Genomic DNA, 26,594 nt, shown 5'->3' with positions numbered 1-26,594 from the left:
GCAGCAGCAACAGCAGCAACAACAACAGCAAACGCCGGGTCGACGACCTAGTAGCACTGGGAACTGACAAACAATGGCGGAGACTCCTCCATTGGGGTCTGAGACAGCAGCAGTTGGCGTGATCCCGACGCCGCCGTCTCCGGACCCGAACCGGGCCCTCAGGATAGAACGGCGTATACCTCGCCCGGTACGCAAACCAGAAGTCGTCTTCAAAAAGCCTATCAAACAGTGACTCGCGAACGATGTGTTCAATCGAAGAAGACGATTTCATATGTATCAGGAACCATGGAGACTCCGCCTGTCAATAATTAAGTATCCGAAAAAACTTTTAGAGACAGAACATATACCGAGAGTTTTAGTCGAGACTGGACTGAAAGATATAAAAGAGAAAGAGTGAGAAGGAGGTTAGTATAGCCCGTATAACATGTAACATGTAGAGTGCTGAATGCTTGAGAAAAAAAATATTTTTGAGCGTTCGTCGATCATCAGGATAAGCTAAAGCCTAAACTGTAGAGACCTGAAGAACTGTTGTTCAGCGAAACTATAAGCTTCGACTGTAACGACGGATTACATAGAACTTAGACGCAACAGAAAGATATGTTAATTAATTGCGTATGATAAAACTGAAAATAGAAGAATTGAGAATTCAGCTTTGTGTGGTCTTTGATTATTGAACGAGTAATATTTAGATAGAAAAACAGAGAAATATTTTTGAAAATTCTATATATACATATATACATAGTAACGATAGAGTGAAACCATTGAATAGTTACAATTACGAGGGAAGATGGTCGAAGAAAGAAAGTTTAGCTGAATCACGTGTATATACATACATCGTTGCAAGAATAGATCTTACGTACGATAATTAAAGAATTAGTAAATATATAATAACGATGCCTGAACTTGAATATATTTATTTAGTGAAACTTATATTTCGTTGAACCCATTGGATAAAGATTCCATTTTAATGGAATAATTTGGTTAAAGATTTGATTTTTTGAGCCTACAGGACTGTAAAATTTAAGAGAAATCACAATCAATGGACAAAAAATTATAAATATTTATTTTCTTTTGATATTTTTTCAATAATAAACAAAAATATTGAGAAATTATATTTATATAAATAAAAATACGACGGCTTAGATGTACGTGAGGATTTATAAAAATAGGTAATTTTAAAACTTGTGATCTCTATCATGGATTCAGTATGTACTTAAATAGTATATTTACACTGCGAAAAATAGAAAATTAAGAATGCGTATTTTGACATATTTTGTTCGCATTGTATAACGTATAATTATCTTCTATCATGCAATGACAAATATATATCGGGGATACATTTTTGTTTAAATTATTTCTGTTTAAATATTTTATTAAATTAAAATTTCTGTGACCCAAACCCTACAAATAAATATATTTCTATATTGTTTCTGTATAATTGTGTTTGGAAATTTCTCTGAACAGTTTAGTAAACTAAAAAAAAAAAAGGAAATTAATTAAATGTATCAATACTCTCAAGATTATGTCGGTCATTAAAACGGAGTTAATTTATTTGATTTTATTTTTGGGGTTCTTCTTTCGGGAGGCGAAATAATTAATAGATAGTAAATCAAACGAGTGCCTATCCTCGTAAAGTCTTCCAAGACGACGTTGTCGAATGATCGATCGGATTAATTTCCGATTTGCGCGATGGAACATATTATTTTTGATTACTTGAGATCACCTTGATCGTCGATCGACTTTGTGAACGACCGAACTCGTACCTCTGTACATCATACGAAAAGTCGATAAAATAAAGAACCACTAACTCGATGTCGAAAAGAGAAAAAAAGATAAAAAGAGGAGGCGTACGTAAAATGTACGCATATATGTGTACATATGTTGGAACGATTAAGTGCGAGTGTGTGAAGCGGATGTAAGTATAGATATACAATATATGTATATATATTATTATATGTATATATATTATTATATGTGTATATATATATACATATACTAAAAGAATACAATCTATACATAATCAGCGAGAAGAATTACGTGCAATAACAATAAATATACGTTTCGACGCGATAACTTTTAACTACCATAGGAGATACGTATTTGCTCAAATCGTTGTTTCTTTTATATATTTTAACGAAGTTTTTTTATATGAACGAGAATTATTACAATAAATATACTAAATTATATTTTTACTAATGCTCTATGTGCAAGAATAAAATCCACGTGCGAACACACACGTACACGAAAGAAAGAGACACACACACACACACACACACACACACACATATACGAAAAGAATAACGTACATATGCATACAGACATTGACCTGTGCGACGACGACAGTTTCACGCGCGACGGACCCGTGTAGGAATTGTATATTATAGCGCGTCTCTTTTATTTTTTGTCCCTCTTAATCTCCAAGATTCATACAACGTCAAACGTTTATTTATTTAGAGATGTAGTACCCGTTTTGCCTTATTGTATTCACGTAATGATTAAGATGTAAATGGTGGTAGGGCGATGACGTCAAACTGCGCTTACAGTACACGTACCAATAGCGAGAGAAAGTGTGCATGACAAACGAATTGGTTCGTAAGACGAGCAGTATTTTTTAGATTTACATACACAAAGAAACACACACAAACACACACCAAGTACGCATATACAAAACATTAATCTGAATTTACTGCTGATCATATAAAGTTATAATTGTATGTACATACATGTATACATAACACTTGACACGCCTAAACAACACGTTTCTACACGTGCGTTCGCGCTCCCGAGTTTGTTTTCGTAAAAAAAAAAAAAAAAACAATAACACAAAAAAGTAAAGAGAAAATGTGAGAAGAATATTAGAAATTTCAGCATTTCAAAATTTGTTCAAGTGTACAATGTTTTATTTAATTAGTATGAATAGAGAATGATCATAGGTGAACGGTGAAAGAAGGAAATTCCTTCGCATTTCTGCGGCTGATTACATAATCATAGTCCGTTACTATACTCGTAATCATTCGTAATACAAAATTATCAATAGTAATTAGATGCCGTAATCACATGTGATACTCTTGCTTCTACGTTACGCAGAAAGGTAATTGTAGGTTGAGATTTGTTTACGTGCGTATTATTTATTCGCGATTACGCTAACTTTCGACATACATATGTACAATGATAACGTGATGTAAGGAAAAATTTCTTTCCGTTTGATATGCTTAATAAACGCAGCCCTCATTCGGTAACCTCTTCTTATCTCAAATAAACAAATCATTTTTTGTCATATAACGAACTCGGGCGCGTTAACACTAATAGCGTTTTTCATTGGCAAAATTGGTGTGCACTCAGTGCACTTTAAAGCCGTTGTACACAAATCGACGTAAAGATGTTTAATGAAAATATAAAAAGTTAAATCGCGAAATCCTAAGTATATTTTATCGTGCTATTTGATAAGGTATACATTAGGCATTTTATCATTTGAGATATCTCATTTTTACATTCAGATTAGATTAGTGTACAATGGCTTTGATGTGCACTGAGTGCCTACCAGTTCTACCAATGAAAAACGCTACATATAACCGAATTAGCGGCTTTTACTTAAATAAGACCACTGTACATAACGCTTAAGCATTTATTTATGTCGTGCTTCTATTCAAATGCCCCGTAGTATTTTATTATTTTAGTATCTTAGTCGCGAGATTCACACGCTATTAATGCGGTAACTACGATGCGTTACGCATTAATTATTTCGTGCATGTTCGTTCGATGAGAAGAATGGAAGAATGGATGGGAGAAAAGAGTTAGAGCGATAAGTGTGCTGACAGATTCTTTCAGCGAAGGATATAATTTAATCGCACACATGGATTAGAAGTTAGAGAGAAAGGTGATAAAATCGACGATAAGGCAATTGTTTTGTGATATTTCAAGATTTTTTATTCATCGGTATATCTCAAAACCGATCGACTTTACGGTATGTGTCCATCCCATCTCACCCGATCTCCCTTCGACTACATTTTTTGTTTTTCCATCGCGAGTCTGTCGTGTATTATCTTACGATTAACTGTCATATCATGTATAGTAGAAATTAATGGTGAAAAGAGGAAAAACAGTACATTGTTTCTGTTAAAATAAACATTGTTGAAAAATAAGAGCTGTGTTGCACTCAATTTTACCGATTGTTATATTCTTACAAATATTATGCTGCGGAGTTAGGAGATCTTTTTTGATAGCAAATATATCAGTCGATGGTTTATCGATGGATTTGATAAAGCGATAAAAGTAAATGAGAACATCGTACTCTCTGGAACTTGATTACATAAATTGGATAAAAACACTAGAATAATGACATTCCATTGTATTGATTTATGCAAAAGCTTATATTTTATTCATAACAAGTTAAAGTACACAACCAATTCATATTTTAAATAGTTGATCAGATAATTTATCCAAACGCAATTGAATTCTTTTCAACTATTTAAACTATATATTTTATTCTATTAAACTACATACTTTATATAACACATTTTATATTAATACATTGCTTACAATAAGCAATTTTTAATTCCAATCTGATCTTCAACATCTGCATTCCACCTTTGCCTGCAAAGAAATTAATTATATTAAAAGTTACATAATAAGTAATTGAGATGTATTATTGCATAAAAATGATTTAATTCCTTCAAACATGGTATTAGTTATCATTAAAATCCAAATTAATAATTTATTGTTTAAAAAAAATCTTGTTACTATAAACATTGTTCAGCTACGATAAAATATCATTTCAACAAATTATAAAATTAAATATTAAAATTAAAATTAATGAAAGAAATTTATAGAATGCAAGTTATTCTTCGATAAATTATTATATGATAAAGATAATAAAATATTTTGCTAGAAGGAATTTAACAGTAAGTAAAAGTATTTACCTCTCGATGAATGGCGAGCACACCATCTTCTTCATTCTTCAAGATTTCTATATGCGCCTTTCCATTTTGATCCACTCTTACGGTCTTACCAGTACACTTGTTATTCTCCAAATTTCCAGAGATAACGTCGCAATAAGTACCAGGCAGCAAGCAAGTAAAGAGATCCTCCTTCAAGTCACGTCCTTCACCATTGATCACAATGAAACCCGCGTTTCCGCGACAGAAAGCGATTTGATTCCGGCCATTGTCCCACCAGCCGTTTACGTTGGTATTATTCACAGCGTTTCTGAAGTGCACCATGTTGTAAATCTGACGCCATCGATGCTCGCAGACCCAACCGTCACCGCAGGTATTGTCAGGGTTGATGGTTGGAGATATAAGATTGCCTATAGAGTCCTGCGGCGGGTTAGCGTCGAAATTGTCAAAAGCGAAGGAACTCATGATACGCGGAGTTCCGTAAGGATGTGCCAGCATGAAAGCAACGGCCATCTGCAATATCATTTATTATTAATTCGACATTTGAATAAAGACGTAATTCAGTCTTCGTATTTTTCTGTTTTTAATTTCTCTAGTTCTCTCGAGAATCTACTAGAGAATCACTTGCCTTGTATTTCTTCGATGACTTGTAAGTAAGTATTTCGGGGTGGCCACGTTGAGTATCATGATTGTCAATAAATACCAGAGCATCTTGAGATGGTAACAAACCCCAAGCTTCTCCCCAAGTGGAAAACCATTTCAATTCATTCTTTCCGTTCAAGGCGTTGCTGATCTCCATACCGTATCGGAATTCCGTAACCGCGCCGAAAGAGTTGTATTCATATTTACTGATTGCTTCGCCGCCATAATCAATCACCTCTTGGAATACATAAGGTCGCGCATCTGAAGGGAAATTATGCTCGGGATTGAGATTTTTCACCCGAGAATAGATTACGTTTAGATCATACGGCCACATGTGTTTAGCTGCGTCTACTCTAAAATCCAGAAATTGATAAGATTGTTTATCTTGGTAAAATATAATAAATAAGTGCATGCATCTTGTTTAATTAACGATTTTTAAATTAGCTTAAAAATATTACTAAACATTTTTGCTTATATCGAGATAAGGGAAAGTAAAATTTCAATACTTGAAAGGAATAATTTCTTTGATCAGAAGATACTTCGAAACATTGATTGAGAAACATTGTAACAGACTCGCATGGAACGTAAGATTTTACTAACCGATAGCCAGCGACCCCAGCATCGATCAGTCCGTTCAAGAAGTTGATAATCTTGTCTCTGACATATTCCTTTGACTGATCGAGATCATGCAGGCCGGATAGCTCGCAATTCCGCACATTCCCCGCATCTTGATAATTGTTGATGGGGCAAGAAACGTGAAAATCGTATCCAGAATACGGTACCCCCGGATAATTCAATTTATCAGTATCCGCTGTTGAACCGCCGGTACCCTTTGCGTTAGCGTGATTTCCGGTCATGTGGTTGAAGACCGTATCGACGTAAATCCTTACGCCGGCCTTGTTACATCTGTTAACCATGTCCCTGAATTCGCTCTCCGTGCCCGATCTCGTATTCCATTTATAAGATATAGGTTGGTAACGTTCCCACCATGGTCTTTTGCTTACAATCACGTTCTCTTGGATCGGAGAAACCTGCGGTAATTTAAGGAAATTCGTTCTAATTATCCGCCCGATGGTAAACATGGATTGTCACTTAGGCGCAGAATTAAGGGAAATATTTTTTTGGAGCATATCAACTCTTTTGAGCTGATGATCTATTTGGAGCCACTTAATTACAAATCTCTTTGTCAAAAATGTCAATTCAATTTCCTCTATCTATAAAAATTTAAATTATTCTTATTTAAATATACTTACTTATATATATAGCATTAAAAGGATATTCTTCTATAGTTTGATCATCTGAAAATGGACATTCTTTGAGATTGGATTACAAAAAGTATTAATATGATGCATTTCTAATTTGCGTTTTTAATGACCTTTTTAATATATACATTTAACTTATCAGATGTAAAATTTTATTTAAAAAATATTAATGTTTGGATGAGATAAAGCATGACTTTGTGTGCGCTGGGGAAGAATTTACACAATTCCGCCATTTTGGTGGCCTCAAACAAAAAAATTAATTTGTTTTATAAATTATATAATACTCAGTATCGTGTGAAAATGCATTTTCCATTTTTTCGAAAATTGATTTGTCACACGATAAGGAATATACATTGTATAATTTATGAAACAAATTTATTTTTCTGTTTCTGGCTAACCGAAATGTTAGAATTGTGTACACTATTTTCCGGCGCACACAAAGTTATGTTTTACTATATCTCTTTTAAAAAAATATTAATATTTTTTAATAAAATTTTATATACAACAAGTTAAATATATGTACTAAAAAAATTGCAAAATTAGAAATCTTTCTTTTACTTTTTTCACAATCTAAGTCGAAAGAATGTTTATTTTTCAGACCGGTTAAAATAGGATAAGTCCTTAATTCTTTTTCATACGAGTTATTTATATGTTTTATACAAGTTTTTTTATACGAGTCACTTTGATTTCTTAAAATTAATTAGTGTCTTTTAATTAACATGAATGGACTAATGGGTCTCACAGCCCGGCACGGCGTTGATAACTGTGTTACTGATTTTGGCATTAGCTCCGAAGAGTTAAAACATATTTTTGTCACTTAATTAATAATTTCGTTGTAGGTTTAGATCTCAATCCAGCATTAATTTTTACACGGGAAAGCCACTATAATATATATAACCCCGAAACAATGCTATATTTTGAGGTAAATAAAATGACATAATATATAGACTATAACAAATCTTACTCAAGGAGAAGTTGTAAGATTTAAAAATGGACCCTTGTTCTCTAAGTGTCAAAAAAAATTTCTAGATTTTCTTTAAAATTTTCTACAGACATTTTGCGTCATAGTCTTCTCCAAAATTTGTTAAACGCTACACACAGAAAAATACATACTGTACGCAAATAACAATTAAGTGCTTGTTTCAAGTATTTCAAAAGCTTGTATATCCGTAAATCTATCATAAGTTTATCACAAACATTAAATTTATTTAAAATATATTCTAAATCAACTCTGTGTGTGCGTGCGTGCGTGCGTGCGTGCGTGCGTGCGTGCGTGCGTGTGTGTGTGTGTGTGTGTGTGTGTGTGTGTGTGTGAATGCTAATAAGTTTACTAATTTCAATCAAGATTATTAAATGAAACCAAATTCAATTTATTTATTATATAAAGTCTTCTTCGACAAATTTTATAATATTCCTCAAAAGAAAGTAAACTTGTTCTGAACACATAATAATGATTTTTCTAAAATTTGTAATAAGTATATTTTAAGATTATTATCAAGAAAATATTTTTTGTTAAAGATAAACGTCATTTAAAAGAATAAAAGTAAATTGAGTAATCATTTTTCATAGTAAGAGAATGATATTTTTCTGTGTGTATTATCTTACTCACCTGTACGCCACCAAATCCCATGGGACCGAGGAATTTTTCGCATTCTTCTGCAATGTTCTTCCATTTCCATTCAAAAAGATGGACCATCCCATCGTGGCCGGGCACATAGTGCGGCTCCTTCTGAGCGGCTACTGCTGACAGTATCGCTAACGCGCACAATAGTACTCGCATCATGTTCATTGATGACTGATGCGAAATATCGGTCTCGGGAATATATAACTGATCGCTTGCTCGAAGATCAATATGTTTGTTGATTACAACTGCATGTGGTGTTTCCGCTTCTCTACATTACATTACGTCGACCAACCGCGCCGATAAAATATATTTATCGCACAAATACAGAACGATAAATAAGTCTTATATGTACTCTAATTAATTACGTTCTTTTAATTATGCATTTGTATTGATGAAGCACGAACAGCCAAAGACTCCAAGGTTACAGCTGTAACAACATTTATATAAACGAGCGTTATCTAATCGCTGCTAGTTCGAGGAATTTTTGCAGACAGGTACAAATTTGAAAACTGGAAAATTATTGAGCACTAACTTAACAAAAAGAAATTATACAAATTCACGAGAGCGGAATTGTATGGAAATAATTGAAACTCAATATCTATTTTTTCATTCAAAAATTAATAAATTTCTTATTAAATTCATAATAATACTAAAAATGTAGTTATTGAATATTATTATGTTCTAAAGAAAAAAAATATTGCTACTCTCTGGTTTAAAAGAGAGAAAAGTAACTAAATTAGAAAAATTTTTTAAAAACAACAGAGAGAAAAGAATATAAACATAACAATATATGGGGCATACCATGTGAAAGTGAACCACCCATTTTCAAAAAGGAGTTCCGGATTTTAACGAAACTTACTAATGTTGATGCGGGTTTGAGGATGCAATCTGTTGTGCAAAGTCTTAGACTTTTACAAGCCAGCTAGTTTAACAGCTGCCCAAGGAAGAAATTTTACTATTTCTTATTGTTCATATATCTTTCTATTTTTTTCGGATGGAAAGTAGAATTAATAAAATGAAGTAGTAGCTGTCCAAAAGGTTAATATATCGTTTGCAAGTGATTGGTTGATCGAGTGAAAAAGACAAAGATCTAAAAAATGAGTCAAAATGTTAAAACGATACTGAGTAGTAAGAGTATTAATAAAAATAAATTAACTCATCAACATACAATAATGTCGACATATGCAACTCTCAATTACAGTCAAGAATATAATCAGATAAATACAATATAAAAAAATTAGTTTTCACTCAATTCTTTCTGCATTTAATTCTTTCTATCCTAGAATCCAGTTTACAATGAGAAAAGAAATTGAATTTTTTGGACATTACGTTTATTAACAACAACAATATCATTGAATTCGATTGGCACAATAAATCCACTTTTTCGAATAAATACCTTAATTGTACTGTTTTTTTTTTCTACTGAATGTATTATATTATATTATATGAATAATATCTGGGTTTTTAAATAAAAAAACATAACATTCTTCACATTAGTTAAAAATTATAAAATATTGAAAATTCTAATCAAAGATCAGATTTTGACGAAATTGTGCTATTTTTATGCGATTTTCAACATGATCAAATCAATTTAAAATAAACGTTTGCAAATAGTTGCAAATAGTTGCAACTTTTGCAAAATGTTTGCAAAAGTACAAGAAAGAATGCATAAGGAAGGTTCCATCGTTTAAGCTAAAATCCGGTAATTTTATTTATTCTTCTTTAGTCTCCAGATATCTCCTTGTTAACATCGTGAAAACAATTTTATTTTCTCTTCCTGTCGAAGAGTTTCGTATCAATTAAATAGCTGAGCTCTATATAATTAGATACATGTGACAATAAATTATGAAACAGGAAACAAAGGTGTAATAATGTTATTACTCAAATGCAAAGAGTATTTGCATTTATGTGCATTTTTATTTAATTACAGCATTTATACATAATTATGATCTACATAATAATCTACATAAAAATGCAAATTAGTTACATAGAATCTTAAAATGTTGCGTTTATAAGTTTATCGATCTGCACGTGTGTCTCACAGTTTCGCCTGCAATCATACAAAAATTCAAATAATACTATCATATAATAAATCGTTTATTATTAACTATCATATCTGTTATATTTCTCTTTATCGCTTTTTATTGCACTAACCTGAATATGAAGGGCAAACACTCCTTCCGGATCATTTGATAGAATCGTGATTATAGCGGTACCATCGCCACCAACTTGCACCGATTTTCCGCTGCACTTGCTACAGCCGTTGATGACTTCTCCAGTTATGACATCGCAATATGTTCCTGCAGGCAATCCGGTTTGCAACTTTTTGTTAAGTAGATCGCCTTCAACGTTAAAGGCAACGAAACCTTTGGCACCGCGGGAGAAAGCGATCTGATTCTTCCCATTGCTCCACCAATTTTGTATCTTCTCGCCATTTACCAGATTGCGAAATTGGACCATATGATAAATCTGCGGCCATCTGTGTTCGCAGACCCAACCGTTGACGTACTCACCGTTGACGATTTTAAGCGAAATGATGTTGCCATGTGAATTTGCTGGTGGTCCTTGACTGGGATCAGTAAAGGCAAAGGAACTCATGATTCGAGGATGACCATAGGGATGAGCAAGCATAAAGGCTACTGCCATCTGTATAGATAATAAAGAGGAGAGAGAGAGAAAATCCTCTAATATAGCAACTAAATCTTATATATATTTACGATATATCGCTCCTCAAAGTTTAAAAATCCACCTTGTACGGTTTCGGGTCCTTATGTGTCAAAATAATAGCTCCACCGGCACCGTGACCTCTCTGATTATCATGATTGTCAATCATAATTAAAGCGTCGCCGGAAGGTATTAATTTCCAAGTGTCTGTGTCATTGAAAGTTTCCAGTCTCGTCAAACTGTCTTGACCACGAAACATTTTACCCAAGATGATACCAAACAGAAATTCAATGACATTTGCAAAGTCATTGTACTCGAGCTTATTGACAGCCTCACCACCGAGATCGATGACTTCTTGATAGATGTAACACTCTGTATTTTGTGGAAATCTATTCTTAGGTGACAATTTTTTTATTTTTTTGGAAAAAGCTTTAAGATCATTTGGTCACATGTGTTTGGCGGCATCAATGCTGCAAAAAAGGTAAAATATTATAAAATATTATAAAAATAGTAAAATATCATAGATATGATCAATAATACAGTCACACAAAACAAAATTTAATATTTCCAAAGATTAGACCATGATATTATACATATATACTTTTTAACGCTTTGAAATCAAATCTGATGTCTAAATTGTTCCACCACGTCATCATTTTTTTACTGACGAAAAATAGCTCGTTTTTTCAATATTTTTAAAATCATTTATAGTTTTTAATATGCAAGCTGAGATGAAAAGAGAGAAAGTAAGGATTCAACGATAATATGCAAGCTTATAAAGTTAATATGCATGGTTAAAAGTACTGAAAAATTGAGTGAAAATGAGTTATTTTCTGTCGATATATATATAAAACAATTGAGACGTGATAGAATAATTTGGACGTTAGATTTGATTTCAGAGCATCAAAATGCATAAGAACATTATGGACTAATCTCTGGATCTAAAAACTTTTTTGTATACCTGTGTAATTGGATTATTTTACTATGCAGTATCTGCTTTTTAATAAAATACGCAAACTATGCGATTAATTTCTAATATTTCTACTTCATAATACAAAGAAAATCCATACTATAATTTTTGTATAATTAATTAATTAATAAATTCTATCACTACATACACAATAAAATTCAATCTATCGTATAAAGTTGCACCGAGAAACGCGAAATTTTCCATGCATTTTGCTATTCTTACTGCAAATGTCTTATTATAAATGACCGCTAATTCCGCACATCTTTTATTTCGCATGTGGCATGCAGGCGAGATCGGTAGCTAACGCGGCTCCGGTCAGAGGTTCAACATCCCAAACAGTTATTTCCGCGCCGAATTGTGAGCGTTGGCAAGAAGTCGGCTCGTTAATTAATTAACGCTATTCGGTCAATTAAGATTTTTACCGTTTGATTGTAGATACCGCCAACTCCATTGAATTTAATCGCACATTCACGGTAATCATCTCTGCATTTGCCAAAGGCACTTGCGATGTAACACACGGTGGCTGATGCGCCACGAAGGTCAGAGTTCATTGCAACCCGCGGAAAATGATGCGACTAGGTACCATTATTTATTTCCATTTATTCATTCCGTAACTTTACTTGTGAATAACACGCGACAGGGAAAATTATTTTACTTATTAGCTCTGTTGTAGATTCTATATTAATTAACCGGCTTATTTAGGACTTTCGGATTATCTCATTACATATTTATAATTACTTTTATCGCGGATAAAATTTTATTAACTATGCTATCATAAAACAAAGTTACTGCTATAATTATGAAAAATACACATAACTTCATTAAAGGAATAAAAAGAAAAAGAATACATATATATAGAAGAAAGATAACATTGGCGTTATGATTCTCATTAAGAAACTAGATTGTGGTCTTCTTGTTGTGGCCCACTACAACAATACTATTTCAAATAATATAAAATTATCATACGTGCACACAATAATTTCATCATGTCAATATTGACATATTTATAAATTCATGCGAGCGAAATGTATATAAAAAAAAAGAATTTTGTTGTCTCAACAAAATTATTGCATTGCTACATATGAAAGAAAAAACTTCGTTATCGTAAATTACTCGATATTAATATTTATTTTGTTGGTAAAATCTTTTGTTAGAAAAATTTTACTAAGTGAATTTGGTAATTTTAGAAACACACGAGATTGCTGCTAAAGCAGAACGATCTTAATGGAAATGTTACAATGAAATCGTCACTGCTTTAATGAAGAAAGAATCAATTTTCTCTAATTATTATAGTATATTATAAATCATATTGCAGCAAAATTATTCTTAGCTTATCACAAGTGTTTTGTCGTCCATATAATAATTAACGAAACTTGCAGAACGGTAGAATACGATCGCATATATGTGCCATCAAATTTCCTTTCCCGGCGCGCACTGTGACTTTAACATACTTTTGTGGCTGTCACAATTTCTTAATATACGCCATCAACGCCACATTTTTTAACTCGAAATATACGCAAAACATTCGCGATCCGCAGGCGTGATGCGTAGTGCAGTCCCCAGAATGTTGCGATGCCAGCCCCGGAAATAGCTCTTCCGCTTGTAAAGCCACCGGTTCGGTACAAGATGGTACGATTTCGCTGCGGGTTACAATTACGAGCGAGGCGCGTAATTAAAAGCTGATGTCCCTCATTTATTAATGCTACCAGACGAGCCAGCCTCTGTCAGTATCGCGCGGCACCGCTCGTCCGGTTTAATGTTAAACATCATCAGTCTTCGGTGCATCCTTGATGTAAAAAAGAGAACGAGGAAGAGAGAAAGAGACGAGAGGAAGGCTATATAGAATGCATCTCGTGAGTTTACACTTCGGATTTTATATCTCATTCGTATATTTTACGTGGAATGCACATCGATCGTGCGTTGATGTTGTACGCAAAGATTATCGATGAAACGCGATCGCTTGTTATAAATGACTTAATTTTTTGTATTTTTTGCCCAATTAAGTTCAATAGTAGAAATTATGAACGGCACAGAAAAATTCGTTCTCGATATCTCAAATAATGCTGCAATTAGTCCCTAACTTTTTTAACATTAAACTTTTAATATGTTCTAAGAACTTTTATTTTGCATAAACAAAAACAGTCTCTGTCTTTATTTCCTTATACATTTTTGATAAAAAGTATTATACGGTGAGAATAAATTAGTTGAAAATAATTACCGCCACCGACTCCAAAATCGAGCTTGTTAAGAAATTGAATTATTTTGATATATATATATATATATATATATTTGGACGTGCAGTTCGCTCTGATTAAGATTGTGAAGACCAGACAGCTCGCAGTTGCGAACTTCGGTAGCGTTGTTATAATTCTGGATACTACATATTGGATAGTTGAAGTCCTCTTAGAATCGCGCGTACGGAACTATTGGATAATGAAGCTTATCTGGCTGCGCTAATGTACGACCGATGCCGTACGCGGGTTGTGCATTTACTGTCATGTGATTGATAATCGCGTCGACGTATATTCGCGCACCAGCCTTGTTACATCTTTGCACCATATTCCTAAACTCGAATTTGTTTCCGGATCGACTGATAATTTTTATAAGAAATCGGCTGATATCTTTCGAACCAAGGTCTACCGTTTATCACAAGATTCTCATTTATGAGAGAAACCTACGAAAGTACAAGAATCCATTTCGCATTATATTTTTTATATGTAACGCATTCAGTGCTATGCAGAACTGACTTGTACTTCGTATATTGTTAGTTTGCATAATGTTTGTATAATATTAGTTTGCAGAAACAAAATTGGCAAATTTATTCTTTAATTCAACAACAAAATATTATAAGTATATGCATTATGCATATAGTTTTTTTTCTATTCTCTAATGCAGCACCGTAATTGGCTCCAATTGCTTTATGATAGGGTTAGATAAGTTAGCTTTTTCTTGATCGAGTTAAATTAAAATTAATGGGTTATAAAATTAATTTAGTTACATTAAAAGTAATATAAACCAATAACTAACTTACAATTAGTTAAATTAAAGTTAAAAAAATTAACTTAAATTAAATTAAGAATTAATTTCAAAAAATATTCAATGTAGTCAAAATAATTATAAATAATAATATCATATTATAATAATATTCAAAATAAAGGAATTATATTATAATGCTACATAATATACGAGCGTTACTTATTATACTATATAAGCGTATTATACATACTTATACACCACCGTAACCCATCGGATCAAGGAAGTTTTCACATTCTTTGGCAATGTCATCGAATTTCCACTCGAATAAGTGAACCATGGTAGTTCTATTACCGACATAATGCGGATTTTTATGAGCAATTGCAAACGCCAACAAAGATATGAGACCAAGGCTAAAAAGAGGCGTCAAGCTTGAAAACTGACAATAATTGTTTGAGTGTTTCCGATATAACTGGACAATTTATAGAAAACTTGCCTCGCTGATACGCAATGATTAATGAAGTTATCAGAAAAATAGTACAATACTCATGATAAGTGTCACTAGTATTAATAGAGCAAACTGATAATCGTTATATGCATTATGTACTTCATTTGTCATTCTTTCTGAAGCACTGACATTAATTGCTGATGTTCAAGATGATTTCATCGCATGTGGCAGTCTTATTATGGTTCAAAATATATGGTTATGGAAATAATTGTTACATAATAGACTGTAAATAAACTGAACATGCAAATTATTGAGAAATTATTGAGAAATTAGAAAAAAACAGTTATACTTACGAAACAAGTGTTACATAAGTTTCTTTTTGTATATATCCTTTGGTATATAGAGTATCCTAAAATTTGCGATTTTTAAAATACCACAACAAAAATTCTAAAAAATAAGTTAAATAAGTATTTGTCATTATCCGAAGGTGTAGTTTTTGAGACTAAAAATTGCATTACGATTAAACGACTGTTTATTTGTAAATTAATGCTTGCACCACGCGAGTATTAGTGATCGCATCCTTCAAACACTCACAGATATTAATCATATCTGATTGTACGTGTAACGTCGGCGTAATACTGTGTGTTATGTGTAATATTTGTTATGAATTAGTTTATGCTGCCAATAAATAACGTTGATAAATTTAAAAATAATGTAAATTTATAATTTATCGAAATTATATTACACTATATTATTGCATAAACAATATTTTATTTAAACAATTACGTGTTGATTTTTACCGATCACATTTATTTTTATTTTTTTAAATTGCCGATTAATAAGGAAACTGTATAATTGATAATATTATAACAATAATAATAATAATAATAACTGTAATAATTTGAAATTACCACATTTAATTATATTAATAAAGAATTGCTTACATATAATTTTTTATTTTTTATTTTATTGGTTTTACCGAACAATGGTTGGATGTTACTTTTTCTTTATATATTATCTTTGTTATAATCTACATCTCAAATAAGTGTATAGATGATTTTTATATTTATATATAGCACGAGCTATTTTAAATATCAAATTAAAAATCCGGTGTAAAATGATTGTTCTGTTTTCAAAATAAAAATTAAATATAATATTTTTTCTTGTTTTTTGTTCTTGCGATTGGAGTGTGGTATTTCGGTATAATCAAACCTTTTTAAAAGGCCGTTAACACCGACGGAACAGCCTCGATGGCAGATGGCACGATTGATAGATCGGTACGGACTAAATCTCGCGATATCTTACGTCATAAACGTAGCCAGGATGCTGGAAGGATAATTATTTGTGATGCGCCTGCCATCTGACGCTCGTAACGAGTCGAGTCGATCGTGGGGGGAGAACAAGGTCGGCAGAGGCACGGGTGCGAAATGTCATGATAATATTCATCGATCTCTTTGGCATGTAACACCTTTCGCTATTTATTTGGGATGATTTGTCTGCGATTCATCACCGCGTTGACCGCTCAGCATTTCCCGCACGGGATACGGTAGAGCGAATGGAATAACGTAATCCAGGTGTTGAACGTGCGCAAGATTTGTATTTACGTAAAAAAAATTAAAAACTATCAATGTCAAAGTAAAATGCACATGCTACCTTTGATATAATATTACCTTTTGTATTTATAAGAATTGAATTACCTTTTCCTACCATCTGGTTGTGTCTATTATGATTTCCCGCAGACGCTTCAAAGTAATGAGATAAAATGAAGAACTCAACTTTTGACTCATATTTTTCTTTATTTATAGTTGGACTGATTTGGCTACGGCATATCACAGTAAATAGATCGAACTTTTAGGTAGAGTTATACCGATCGCCAGCGAATCAACGGTTTTTGAACTTTATACAATTCCATACGTGACTGTCTGTCTTCCTTTCTTTCTGTTATAGTTTCATCTTCAAACGGAAGAAATGCAGTACGCTTTTTATATAAACTATGCATTCAGGAGGAGGGATATGTATAAAATCAGACGCGTAAATATTACTTAATTATGTTGTAAAGGAAACTTAAACTAAAATTACCACAATATTACATGTTACTATATATTAAATTGAAAAATTTATTCTTATGTGTATTTCCTCTCAAAATAAGAATAGATGGAAGACTAATGGATACTAGTATAATAATGAATTGATTAAAATACGCAGTAGAATAATAGCAGAACAGCAAATTGCTAAAGAAATCATTGAATTAACATGTTTACTATCACTATGTTTTCATTTTATTTTTAGAACATTTCGCCAGGAACATTTCGTCATAATTTTCTTAAAAAGTGATTTTAGTGAGGCGAGTTGTATAAAACTTTTGGCGCTTATACTTTAAGCGCTTAAAAATAGAGACACAAGCGCAAATCAAAGACGCGCCTGCGCGTCGGTGACAGTGAACATGTTAATCAGTTTTAATTGAATTACATTTTAAATAAGAAGAAAGAACCTCAGTACGCGCGATACTTTATGCCATACTTTATCCATTTATGTTTAGCTCGATCGCATTATCGATTAACATTGTGATAAGGAGTTCGCGCCATTTAGGCTGCTCAACGATATATATATATATATATATATATTTTTGTTTGTACATACATCTTACGTATAAAACAATAGAAATGTCGCTGCACACAACAGACAACGGTACATAGACAAGTAAATATATTCACATTTATGAACATATCTTTGACACATCTACGCAAATAAGCTGCACATGCGACAGTAATAAAAACATTACCAGAGGTGACAGCTGCGTTTTAGTTTTACGCTCATTGTCAATTGTTGTTGACGTTTTGATCTATGCGTTAAGCTCTGCTTAAAAATTAAACTGCTTCTGTGTAATCTCTACCGGATTGCTATCTAACGTTACTAAGAGCGCGTGTCTAAACTTTAGTGCATATTTTTTATTTATAACGGACTGAAGTGTAATATATAACTTATTTTGTAGCTGCATGCATCAATTATTATAGTTAAAAACTATGACAATAATATTCGTTTCTGCAAAATTTATCTGGCGAGTATTCAGACTTCTGTTACTACCTGAACCATAGCTTCGCTGTGATTTTTGGTTTTCTGATAATTGACGGTGCAACTGAATGAATAATATGTCTTGCATCGAGTGTAATAATATCCAGGGAAGCATTCATGGCAAAATATCGGCTCTCCAGTCACCTATTACTGTCAAATGGCCACCATTTTCCAGAAACATATAGAATATATATTACATATCTCTCTTGGCTATAATATAAGATCTATTTTTAACAAGCGTATATAGTGTTTCTCTGAAATTGTTACTATAATCACATTATATCTCGTAGTGAAAAGTTCGTTCGATATAAGTCAATCTTTTTGACAATGCAGTTTCGTTGATTAATAATAGAAACAGTTCAATGGTGAGAAGTAAAGATGGTAAAAAATATTACGAAGTTTATGGCAAACATATAATTTATGACAAATTAGATACTACAAAAAATAGTTGCACGAGATAAATTATGTGGGCTAATGATCATAAAAATACAAATAATAAATAATATACAAGAAACTGTATCTTTAAACTGCACTTTTTAATTAATTCATGTTAGTTATCTATCCGCAGTGGTGCATTTATTGGACTGAACGGTATGAACTTGTCGAACACACACGATAGAGAAAGCATGATAAACGAAGCGACAGATGCATTTTTGTTTACATGCACATATTTACGTTTAACAAATACATATTTCTCTTGCAACAGTAACATGAGTACGATTGTCTTCTTCCACGATCATGGACAATCAAGCCTAACGGAATCCTCTGATTTATTATATCTAGAAATGGCGACGCGCATATCGAAACTATCGAGATTGCGGCGGCGCAAAGACGGTACCGTTAAAGCTTCATTTGCATCGTGGAGAAGAAGTTGATTACATGCACCAGAACTTGATATTCTGACGCGCGCGTTACTTCGACACGTCAACATTAGAACGTTAAAGGAAACGCCGATGCTCTCTTAAGACATTAAGTAACCCCGGAATATGCGGAGCGCTGTAATGCGTCTTAATGCATTACGTCTCGCATTCACGGTACCTTTCAACATGGATGGATAAGTCGTAGAGCCGTATAGCTGCGAGGTCGCTTGAGACATCCAGACGGAAGCGACGAGGCGAATGATCGAAATTTAGAATATATGTGTTTTGTATAGCCAGACTAGATTCGCGCGACCTTCGTGCCTCAGCACTATCCTAATGTAAAGTCCACTGACTCCCTCGAGCGGTCGGATTCCCGGCTGCTCCTGGTGTAGCTGCGGCTGCTGTAGTTGCTGCTGCTGTTGCGATTCCCCAGGCTGTGACAACTGCGGCTTCTCTTTCCGGTGCTGTGCCTCTTGATCTTCTTGCACTGTTATCTCCATCTTTTGCTGTTGCACAAATGACTCTTGACGCGATATCTCTGCTTTCTCACCTTGCTTGCGCAGTTTCGCTCGCTCATTTTTATCCAGCGGTTCTTGCAGCTGTTTGCGTTTCTGTTGCAGTTCCAACTGTTCGTCTGCCTTTTGCAGTTGCGACTGTTTATCGTCAACTTTTTTCTGTTGCTGCGCACACTGTTCAGCTTTCGGCGAACGTTTCATTTCTTCTTTCTTCAGCTGCTCCGCTTCTTTTTTCAGCCGCATAATTTGCTGCTGTTCCTCTTTGTCTTTTTCTAGTTTCCTTCGTATTTCATGTTCCATCTTTTGTTGCAACGGTTTTTCTTCCTGTTCCAGTTTTCGCTGTAATGCTTCTTCATCTCGCTCCAGCTTGCGTCGTAGTTGTTCTTCCAGTTCTAATTTACGCTGCAATAGCTGTTGTTCTTGTTGAAGCTTCCTTTGCTCTCTGTCTTTCTCTATCTTCTGACGGACTTGCTGCTGTAGATGACCCGGCTCTTTTTGTTGTAATTGCACTTGTTCCTGTTTCTGTTGTTCCTGCGGTTGACGCTGTGGTTGAGGCGCTTCCTGTTCCGCATGAACCTGAACTTGAGATTCTTGCTGTTGCTCCTGCTGCTGCCGTTGTTGTTGCTGTTGCGGTCGCTGTTTTTCTCTCTGCTCTCTTTCTTCTGCGATAACATCGTCTGTCGGCGCCGCTCCTTCGTCGGGGCCACAAATATCCTCGGTTCGTCGAGGCTCGTCCGAAACGGCCGCGGTCAGTGCGGCCGTGGCCTGAGGTTAGTTGCTACCAGAATTTTGTTTCTGATCCGATCCGGCGTCGGAGCCGCTCGAGCTCAAGGTCGTGATGCTGCCATACGGATCCAGCGACGACTGGACCGACATGCTGCGACCCTGTCTCCTCACTCTGTGGGGAGAGAATTTTCTGGGGTCGACACTGGTTGGGTCTGCCTGCAACAAATTCTTTCATAAAGAAGCTGATGGCGCTGTCGCAAGGAATTGTGTGAGACACGTTTCATAATGCTAACTATATCAATAATATCTTTTTGCGTTTTAAAATATATGAAATATATGAAAAAGCAACGCGCACCTGATAAGCTAATGCATTCATGATAATTTCCGGTGGCACCAATCCCAAAGGATTTACTTCTTGCATCAATACAGTGGCTGGAATTTTGTGAAATTGAATGTACTCGATGAAGTTACCAATTACATCTTTCAACGGGGTATTTTGATTGTTGTCGCAATACTTTTTACTCCACATTAATGCAGCCTGTAAGCGAGAAGTTAATTTGAAGAAACATTATGCAGAAAAATGTCGGATAAATGTTAACATATTCATGTGTCAAGCTTACTTGAAATTTCGTAAATTCATCTGCACGTAATTCTTCTCTGGCAAGGATCAAACGAACAACGTGTTGCGGTAGTAATGTGAATGATCCTAAATTCAGTACTTCATTGCCATGCTCATCGACGAACTCTAGTACCTTCGCAGAGTTTAGTAATAATTTTAAATTAATTATTACTAAAATTACAAAATTAAGCATTAAAGGCATAATGTATCGAAAACTTTTACAGTTAATTTACCTTCTGAACCAAGGATTTCGTGCACTTATATTGAATATAACGCTCCGCTGATGCTAACAGAGCGCAGACCGTATCAACGGTTATACAACATTGAACAAAGCCTGCACAGGCTCGCCTGAGTTCATCCAATCCATAATAATCGGCGGCGTTCATTACCCCTAACATAAGGACATAAATTATTATCAGCCATCGAAATTGAATCATTCATTAGATTCAATAAAACATTTGATGTGTCTTTTACAGAAATTATACATGGAATTATCTTATGAAATTCTACTTTATGTATGCTTAGCTCACGAATGTCGGATAAGATATACCATAATGACAGGAAATATACTCGTCATAATGATTAATCCATGCGGCATATAATAGACATTCTAATTGGTTTGTTAGAGATACTATATAATTAATTGATTACCAAGCAAAGTCCTAGGCTGTAATGTCACACATCCCGTATGTATATACTCGATCAGTTGCCGGAAGACATCGGGCTCGAATTCCTCGATAATCAGCGTATGATGCTGATGTGATTGCGGCTACGATACAAAAGTAAAATACAAACATCTAAACGAAGAAATGGGGATATTCAGATTCAAGCTTAAATCGAATACCCGTGCTAAGCGACTTGCATGGGAATCCGTAAGGACTAGCGCAATAGTAAATCAAATTCACTAATTATGAAGTAAGAGATGATATGTTAGATAAGAGATACATCGGCATATATCATAATAATATTTTTAATTGAGTGCAAAATTTTAGCTATTGTGCATGTAACATATTAGGAGAATAAGTAATAATATATTGCCTAACTAATAACCCAGCGAACATATTCAAGTACTATGCGTCTGTTAATTTTTTTTAAAATAAACTTGTATTTTTTGCGTTTCACTGAGAACATCCTATTAATAATTTGTCTTAAGATGCACGCTGAAATTTATATTAATATTAATAATCACAACTTGTTCGCTTGGTTGATTTGTGAGTTACCATTATGTAAGTCAGTGTGACTACGTTTACACACAGCACCTTTAATCGGGTTTGATAACATTCGTAGCTATGAAACTGGCCAATCATAGCTATTTCATTGAAGAATGGAATGGCCGTGTTGGCCAGTTTCACACTCATTTACTCACTTACTCACACACACACACACACGCACGCACGCACGCACAACTATGGATATTATTAAACCCGATTAAGAATGCCATGTAAACGTAGTCAATGACAGCTGAAATAGCGAATTCTGTAATCGTGCTAATCTACAGCTATAATGGATTTGGCGACTACGAGAGTACAATTGAATCGATCATGCAGTAGTCCAAATATAGAATTAGCGCACAGTTCAGTCCATAATCGCATGAATTAATTACGTATTTGCGCACGTGTCTGGAGAATAGTCTATCTCTCTTCAACGCGCAAAAGAACAAGGTAAAAGAACGTTTGTCCAAGTAAAGAAGTCAAGGCAGCGAAAAAACATTGATATGTCAATACATAAATTTCAAGTGGTCTCCTACGACAGCTTCTCTAAATGATTTCGTGAGGCAAAGTCATGATCACAGTGCAGTGAGCAGAAAATTAGCGAAGAGAAAAAGAGGAGTACTCAATTAGAAATATAGGGAGAAAGGGGGCCAGATATGGGATGGAAACGATTTCGATCTGTATGTAAAAAATTTTACGTAAAAGTGACGTTCAAAGTACCTCTTGGATGGGGGCCAGTTGCTGCGTGAACCCTGACCGCTACACGACACATACAAACGCACACTTACTATTTCTATCCTGATAAAAGCGGAATATTCATTTCAGCGACGGTCACGATAAATATGCAACGTGTCCCAAAAAAAAAAAACGAAAAGATTGTCATTTCAATAAGGTGTTTGTATTTAGATAAACTGAAATATATGTGTAATTATTTTCGTATTTTATATTAATTAGCAGACTAATGGAAAATCCAGTTCTATATAAGTTTCGTTAAATTAAAATTGCTAAAAGTAAAATTAACACGAGCGATCGTTGGGTTTTGCATATCGAACGTGTTCGCCTCTTACAATATTAGTTTGAGAAATTGTTTATATCTATTTTATATATGTGCTATTTACATAATATGATTATTGTCTCTTTCTGTTTTGTATTGAGATATATACACGCATATATTGATTTCGTCACAAAGGAAAATTGGAAAAGGAGCTGGTTAAAGAATATCAAAAATAGACAAAAAAGATTTGATGTCTTCCTCATTGAGACCTGATACATTGTAAATATTGCGCTGTACTTATTTTTTTCATTGGTCAGAGCGACAAGTTTGTTAGTGATAAATTGTGTATTAACTTTCATGTCAAGTACCTGTTGCGCAGCGTTCTGCAAATTTAACAGCGGCTCGGAGCTGCGCTTGAGAAAGAGCCGAATCTTGTTTTCTCGCGCCGGCGGTTCTTTTTTACGTTGCGGACTCGGAGTTTGATATAGCATTTTATGGAAGACTCTGTAAATTTTAAAAAGAATGAAAACCTTTGTTTAACTCGTTTGTCCAATGCGTGTTAATATATATGAAGATGTTTTTTATATTACAAACCTGCTTCTGGCCGCGAGCACAGCTTTTACGGCGCAAACTGGCTCCCTGGTGTCACCAACGAGAAATGTCACGTCGCAGAGTTCTGGCATACTCGCCAAAAACTTCATGTCTTCAGCCAGGCCGGTTTTATTCTCGAAAGTCGAGTAATCATCCTCGTCGGTCATCCCAGATCCTGAAGCCTCCGGCATCGGGCCCATGTCTTCCTGCTGTTTATTTTATGTAGAATGAGGATAAATATATATTGTTGTAATTCTATTTCTTGCTTCATTTATAATTTTAATTTTAATTGTTGGATTCCGTTTATAATGAATGTAAAGACTAACATGATAAGTATTAGTGTGTGCAATATTATTTACATTTATTTATTTGCTATAAAACTGACTGTAAAAAAATTGCTCAATAATTATTATGTATACAAGTAGTGCGCAGGCTTAGATAAAAATATCATGGCCTTTTAATACGCAGCAGGGGATCGTATAAAGAAAAACGTCTCTTTCATCCATAAACTATTATTTAAAAGATAATCTATGCTATCCCTTTCCTTTTTTCTCTCGTTATGAGGTAATCTATAGTACTAACACTTTTATATTAAATATGTGCACTATCAACAATTCGATATAAACACTTAGAAATTTTGCTTGTGTTGTAGAGTGCAGGTGTTTTAACGAGGAGAAGAATCTGCTAGCTCTCTCGTCGACAAAGCGTTCCTACACTATAAAAGGATGTACTTTTCCTTACAACGGATCGCATTATCTACAATATAATTAACCTACTTGCTAAATAAAAAATTCGTTATCAAGTTTAAAAAAGTAATGCGGATATGCTTTAATTTCATTGATTAATCCTGTCAATAATGCTTCGTACTTAATTGCTGCTGTCCATTGTCACGTTACGTTTCAAATAATCGAGACAAATATAATGAGCACACACGCATTAAAAGAATTATTCATTTCCTGCAACTTTTTTTTAATCTCCTCTTCGTTATACTAAATACAGAATTTATTTTAGAATTAATTTTTGTATATTCTGATTGTTTTGTTCTAAAAAATATAAATAAAGCAATTCATGATATTATTTAAAGAAATATTAGAATTAATTCGTTTTACAAAAAAGACCTTTCTTTTTAATAATTTAATAATGAATTACTTAATTAATTATATTCTGCGCGTTTTTCAATTTTATTAAATCTGCAATAATTTTTAAAAGTATTATGCTTTAAGTATTATGTTTTAGCAATATAAAATACTTAATTTGTTTTCCTCGCTTTTAATAATTACCAGATTATTTCGCTTTGTTGTAAAGAATCAAATGCTCTAAATAATTAAGCATAAGAGAATATAATCATGTATGGAGAATAAAAAGAAGAGGATAAAACAATGATTGTTGGGAGAGAAATAAATAGGAGAGTGTCTCAATATGAAATGAAGTGTTACCTGTTGCTTTGATCCCGGAGCCTCTTCGCTTGCCGGGCTGTTTTGGCCCCGAAAAAACACTTTTAACTCTCTTCTTGAATGTTGTCGGAGAAATCAATCGATGTTGGCTGAATCGAATGCGCAAAGGAAGAACGAACAATTAATTATTAACGTATTAATATTGTGGAACACGTATTTCCAAAACAAACGGAGTCAATAAGAATTAAATTATTAGAAAATTATTAGGTTTTCTCTCTTAAATGTATATGTAAAATATTAATTAAGCACAATATACACAATAACTTAATTTGACACAAACCGGGAATACGATCGCAAATACAAAATATTCTCATCACATTTAAATGTAAAATACAAATGGTTACATTCGACAGCATAACGTGTGAAGTAAAAATTAATACAAATTGCAGGCGAAATTTATTGAACATTTCGATCGTAAGGCAAGTACCTAGAGGTCCGCGGTATCAAGCTCGGGATACAATCAACGTCGCGGAATTGATCGCGATGGTTTCCAGCACGCGTTTCCAACGAAGCTGTCCGGATCGAGCGAACACCGCCCCTTTTCGCCGCGGAAGAGACGAGGGGTGATCTTGCCGCAGAGAACGACGCGCGTGAACGTCTCAGTCCTGGCTGCTGTCTTCGTGAAGACTCGAGGGATTCCGGACGCGTTGGGGGTTGCTTTCGTGAATGGATACACAGTCGGAGGGAGAACAGGGCGAAGTCTCTGGACGAGCAAAGAGCTGGACAGATGCAGAGCTTCCTGTCGACGAGGCGTCGAAAAGGCGTCATGGCGCCTGCGTCATGGAACGTCGACGCCGCCCGTTTCTACGCCGGCTCGACCCGAAGGACCTTTTCCCTATCGGATGGGATAATTTCAAGCGAAACGGATATCCTTGGTCTAACGATTGATTAAATATCGCTTGAAAGTATTCAGTTTCGAGATCCTGCGTCATAGGCTTGCACTTTCGCTAAACGTAATACTTGTTGATAAATTCTGACTAGCTATTAGAAATTTTAGTCTTAAATTTTTTGCAATTTTATATATTATAAAACAAGTGATAATTTCTCTTTTGTGCAGAATGTAATACTACAATA

General features: G+C 34.1%; 3 protein-coding genes and 1 pseudogene across 5 annotated transcripts in view; 1 reads left to right on the top strand and 3 right to left on the bottom strand.

Moving 5' to 3' along the window:
* Nucleotides 1–312, top strand: part of LOC108722757 (uncharacterized) — a 115,309-nt gene extending 114,997 nt beyond the window's left edge. The window contains exon 8 of the mRNA XM_018448039.1: nt 108–312. Within this exon, the coding sequence (XP_018303541.1) occupies nt 108–312 (205 nt within the window). The remainder of the gene's footprint in view (nt 1–107) is intronic.
* A 4,182-nt stretch (nt 313–4,494) lies between these two features.
* LOC108722760 (alpha-amylase) lies at nt 4,495–8,620 on the bottom strand. Its single transcript, XM_018448043.1, has 5 exons — nt 8,409–8,620; nt 6,138–6,568; nt 5,524–5,890; nt 4,920–5,408; nt 4,495–4,593 (listed from the first exon to the last, which is right to left on the bottom strand). Exons 1-5 carry the CDS (start codon nt 8,586–8,588, stop codon nt 4,570–4,572), a joined length of 1,491 nt encoding a protein of 496 aa, XP_018303545.1. The 5' UTR covers nt 8,589–8,620; the 3' UTR covers nt 4,495–4,569.
* Nucleotides 8,621–10,382: 1,762 nt separating this feature from the next.
* LOC108722756 (alpha-amylase 1-like) lies at nt 10,383–15,649 on the bottom strand (annotated as a pseudogene).
* Nucleotides 15,650–17,583: 1,934 nt separating this feature from the next.
* On the bottom strand, nt 17,584–26,264 carry LOC108722761 (serine-enriched protein). Of its 3 annotated transcripts, XM_018448047.1 has the most exons (11): nt 25,948–26,264; nt 25,503–25,609; nt 24,070–24,275; nt 23,844–23,979; nt 23,202–23,240; nt 21,922–22,039; nt 21,504–21,661; nt 21,272–21,403; nt 21,007–21,189; nt 20,705–20,867; nt 17,584–20,602 (listed from the first exon to the last, which is right to left on the bottom strand). In XM_018448047.1, exons 3-11 carry the CDS (start codon nt 24,264–24,266, stop codon nt 19,680–19,682), a joined length of 2,049 nt encoding a protein of 682 aa, XP_018303549.1. In that variant the 5' UTR covers nt 24,267–24,275; nt 25,503–25,609; nt 25,948–26,264; the 3' UTR covers nt 17,584–19,679. The 3 variants fall into 3 exon arrangements, with proteins under 3 accessions (XP_018303549.1, XP_018303546.1, XP_018303547.1); XM_018448044.1 differs by lacking the exons at nt 17,584–20,602; nt 23,202–23,240 and having other exon boundaries at nt 20,612–20,867; XM_018448045.1 differs by lacking the exons at nt 17,584–20,602; nt 23,202–23,240 and having other exon boundaries at nt 20,737–20,863.
* Between the last annotated feature and the right edge of the window lie 330 nt (nt 26,265–26,594).

The sequence above is a fragment of the Mycetomoellerius zeteki genome, unplaced genomic scaffold (assembly GCF_001594055.1).
Source record: "Mycetomoellerius zeteki isolate Tzet28-1 unplaced genomic scaffold, Tzet1.0 scaffold218, whole genome shotgun sequence".
In the NCBI taxonomy this organism is placed as follows: Eukaryota; Metazoa; Arthropoda; class Insecta; order Hymenoptera; family Formicidae; genus Mycetomoellerius; species Mycetomoellerius zeteki.
The sequence above is the reverse complement of the archived record's forward strand: the minus strand, read 5'-3'. Positions and strand labels throughout refer to the sequence as shown.

What these genes read in the sequence shown, in the direction of transcription:
- LOC108722760 (XM_018448043.1), bottom strand. Translation starts at nt 8,588, where the DNA reads ATGAACATGATGCGAGTACTATTGTGCGCGTTAGCGATACTGTCAGCA. An exon ending in GCTGGGGTCGCTGGCTATCG is followed by an intron (nt 5,891 to 6,137) that starts GTTAGTAAAATC and finishes TCTGGATTTTAG; the next exon opens with AGTAGACGCAGCTAAACACA. An exon ending in TGCTCGCCATTCATCGAGAG is followed by an intron (nt 4,594 to 4,919) that starts GTAAATACTTTT and finishes ATTTCTTTGCAG; the next exon opens with GCAAAGGTGGAATGCAGATG.
- LOC108722761 (XM_018448047.1), bottom strand. Translation starts at nt 24,266, where the DNA reads ATGGGCCCGATGCCGGAGGCTTCAGGATCTGGGATGACCGACGAGGAT. An exon ending in CGAAATCCTTGGTTCAGAAG is followed by an intron (nt 21,404 to 21,503) that starts GTAAATTAACTG and finishes AACTCTGCGAAG; the next exon opens with GTACTAGAGTTCGTCGATGA. An exon ending in TCAGAAACAAAATTCTGGTA is followed by an intron (nt 20,603 to 20,704) that starts GCAACTAACCTC and finishes CGGCGCCGACAG; the next exon opens with ACGATGTTATCGCAGAAGAA.